General features: G+C 51.1%; 1 protein-coding gene across 1 annotated transcript in view; it reads right to left on the reverse strand.

The window, feature by feature from the left end:
• cep120 (centrosomal protein 120kDa) overlaps positions 1 to 2,847 on the reverse strand; it is a 23,255-nt gene that overhangs the window by 4,431 nt on the left and 15,977 nt on the right. Inside the window, exons 13-15 of the mRNA XM_015374546.1 lie at positions 1,394 to 1,555; positions 1,200 to 1,322; positions 1,024 to 1,122 (exon numbers count right to left, since the gene is read on the reverse strand). Of these exons, the coding sequence (XP_015230032.1) occupies positions 1,024 to 1,122; positions 1,200 to 1,322; positions 1,394 to 1,555 (384 nt within the window). The remainder of the gene's footprint in view (positions 1 to 1,023; positions 1,123 to 1,199; positions 1,323 to 1,393; positions 1,556 to 2,847) is intronic.

The following is a 2,847-nucleotide window of genomic DNA, read 5'->3' on the forward strand; positions in this document are numbered from 1 at the left end:
CCGCCTGCAGCGACCTCCCGCCTGCAGCGACCTCCCGCCTGCAGCGACCTCCCGCCTGCAGCGACCTCCCGCCTGCAGCGACCTCCCGCTCAGCTTCAGCTCCCAGCCTCATGTCTTTAATCTCTTTGTCCCAATATTTTTCCTGAGAAAAGAACAACTTCAGGTCCTTGTCCCAATATTTGGAGTTGAGGGACACGGCGGCCGGCCTCTGATCCGACACCTCGGTTCTGTTTGGGCTTTAACTCTCCCCCCCGCCGCCATCATTATAGCTCAGACAGGAATTTTTATGATGTGAGCTAAAGGAGGCGGGGCCAGGAGCTGAGAGAGGAGCCTGCAGACGGGCCAGCTCCAACACGGACGCTCGGATAAACACGGGTCTGAGGGTTCAGACGCGTCTGGGGGTCAACAACCAAAGCATGATTAATCAGAGGGAGGGGCCGGGCCCCGTAAAGACGCATCAATCACAGCCTGTTTTCTTAGCAGCGCTGAGACACTCAGAGGAGGAAGATAAGGAGGAAGAGGAGGGAGGAGAACAGCTGGTTCCTGTCAGGAACAGTTATTGGTCTGTCAGAGCCGCTGCACACATTTGACCTTTGACCCCCCACAGCTCTAAGCAGCCGATTCCTTTCATAACTTTATTAAACCCAACAGGACGGATCAGAATTTTGCTTCATAACCAGATCACTTTACCAGCAGTGATGTAGAAATAAAGGCCACTAGGGGAGGAAATGATCTTTATAAAAAACAACTTTATAATTATTATAGTCTTGTTTTGCTGTAGGGGAAGGTTGGCTAAGAAGCGGGCTGAGATTATCTGAACCAACTGAAACATGGAGAGCAGGAAATCACCAATTCAACAATATTCAGCTCTGAGATGTTCTGCTGCTGCAGAAGGAGCTGAGGCACATGCAGCTGCTGGCCCCCAGCCGGGTCCGGTTCCCACAGAGGGGTGCGGATCCCCCAGCGGGTCACCGATCCCCCTGGGGGTGAGATTCCATCTGCAGAGTCTGGCCCCCCCTTTACCTGTTTAAAGCGAGCGAGCTCCTTCAGGGCGCGGCCCCACTGCTGCTTGTAGTGAAGCTTGGACTTGGTGGTGGACTCCAGCTTCCTCTCCAGCTCCACCTTCAGAGGCAGAAGACGAGCCATGAAGCAGAGCACCATCTCACTCATTCCTCTCTGGATGTTCTTCTCCTGCTCACCTTCTCCAGAGTCAGCAGGTTGATTTCGGACTGCAGGCGGAGCTCTGGTCGCACGTTCTGCTGCTCCCTGTACAGCTGGAACTCTTTCTCCAGCTGTTTGTAGCGAGTCTCTCCGTCTGCGATCTGAAAGCAGAAGCTATGAGTTCAACAACAGGAAGCGACCAGCGGGGCGGCAGCTCGGCCTCCGTCTCTACCTGCTGCAGCAGCCGGCTTCGCTCTTCCTCCATCAGATGGACCTTCTCCCTCTCCAACGTCACCCGGTGGTCACACTCCCTCTGCAGCCTCCTGCTGGCCTCCTGCAGCTCCTTCTGGGTGAGGTCGTGCTCCACTCGCAGCTCCCTCTGCAGCCGCTGAGTCTGGAGGGAAAAACCAGAGAAAGATGCTAAAAATAAAAAACTGCTTCTGATTGGTCAGGTGGTGGTTAAATGGAGACCATGCAGCAACGGGACTGGATGTAGAAATGAAAATAGATAACTTAATCAACAATCATAGCAGACAAAGACCCCGAAGCGTCCACCGCATGGTACTGGAAAAGTCTTTCTCCACAAAGCAGAAGGGTTCCAGACCACTAGGGGGAGCCAGAGGGTCCTTCCTATCGTAAAAGATTAAGGCTGAGAACTGGAACAGTTAGGGGTTACGTTAAATCATCGATTTGCACCATTGTCCTGGTAACATCGACCGTGATTCCTTCCAGATCAATTATTTTTTTGTACTGTAATGGCTTCTGCTGGAGTATAAAGCAACTCATTTCAACAGATGAGCATTTATTTTTCAGCTCAGAGACAGGAGCTCAGGGGCTAAACGTCCCAAAATATAACATCCAGACATAACCGGAAGTCTGACCATCAAAGATCCTGATGATCCACGGATCATCGGACAAAGTCCCCGGATGTTGTTCTCTCTTTACCCAGCATGCATCACAGCAGACTTGTCTGTTCTCCAGACCGACAGCTGTCCCAGCATGTGTTACACGTGGAAGAAGAAGAAGGGGTCTTCACTGTGCAGCATATTTAATTTTTATTGATTTTTCTGTGAAAACATGAACAACAACATCAGTTCACTTTTGCTATGTCTCATCTCTGATCACGCTGTCTGACATCTTACTCGCTCCACAACTGCATGCGCCAGCAGCGGATACCTGAGAGACGCAGCGCCCCCTGCTGATCGGATGTTTTCACAGTCACACGCATACATAACATGAGTCAAAAATAAAAAATATAATTGGGGGTACACTGTAAATTGTCTTGGCAATAAACTGTCCATTAGCACCAAATTGTCTCTGCAAACACCTTATGCCACACATGCACTGCAGCAGCTTCCAGGTTAGCACTCACAGAGCTCAGAGTATTTAGTTAAAAGTTCTCTTTTCTGTTGTTCAATAAAAGTACATTTTAAGATCATTTGAAGCGAGAACCTTATACTTTTAGCTTCGCTATATGGCCCATTTATGGTCCATTCACTGTATGGACCCTGGCAACCAGGGCTGACGTTAGCCCGTCTGCGGGAACCCGGGGCTGACGTTAGCCCGTCTGCGGGAACCCGGGGCTGACGTTAGCCCGTCTGCGGGAACCCGGGGCTGACGTTAGCCCGTCTGCGGCAGCCAGGGCTAACGTTGGTCCGTCTGTCGTAATTGACCCAGATTAATGCT

The sequence above is a fragment of the Cyprinodon variegatus genome, unplaced genomic scaffold (genome assembly GCF_000732505.1).
Source record: "Cyprinodon variegatus isolate N-32 unplaced genomic scaffold, C_variegatus-1.0 Scaffold105, whole genome shotgun sequence".
Lineage (NCBI taxonomy): Eukaryota > Metazoa > Chordata > Actinopteri > Cyprinodontiformes > Cyprinodontidae > Cyprinodon > Cyprinodon variegatus.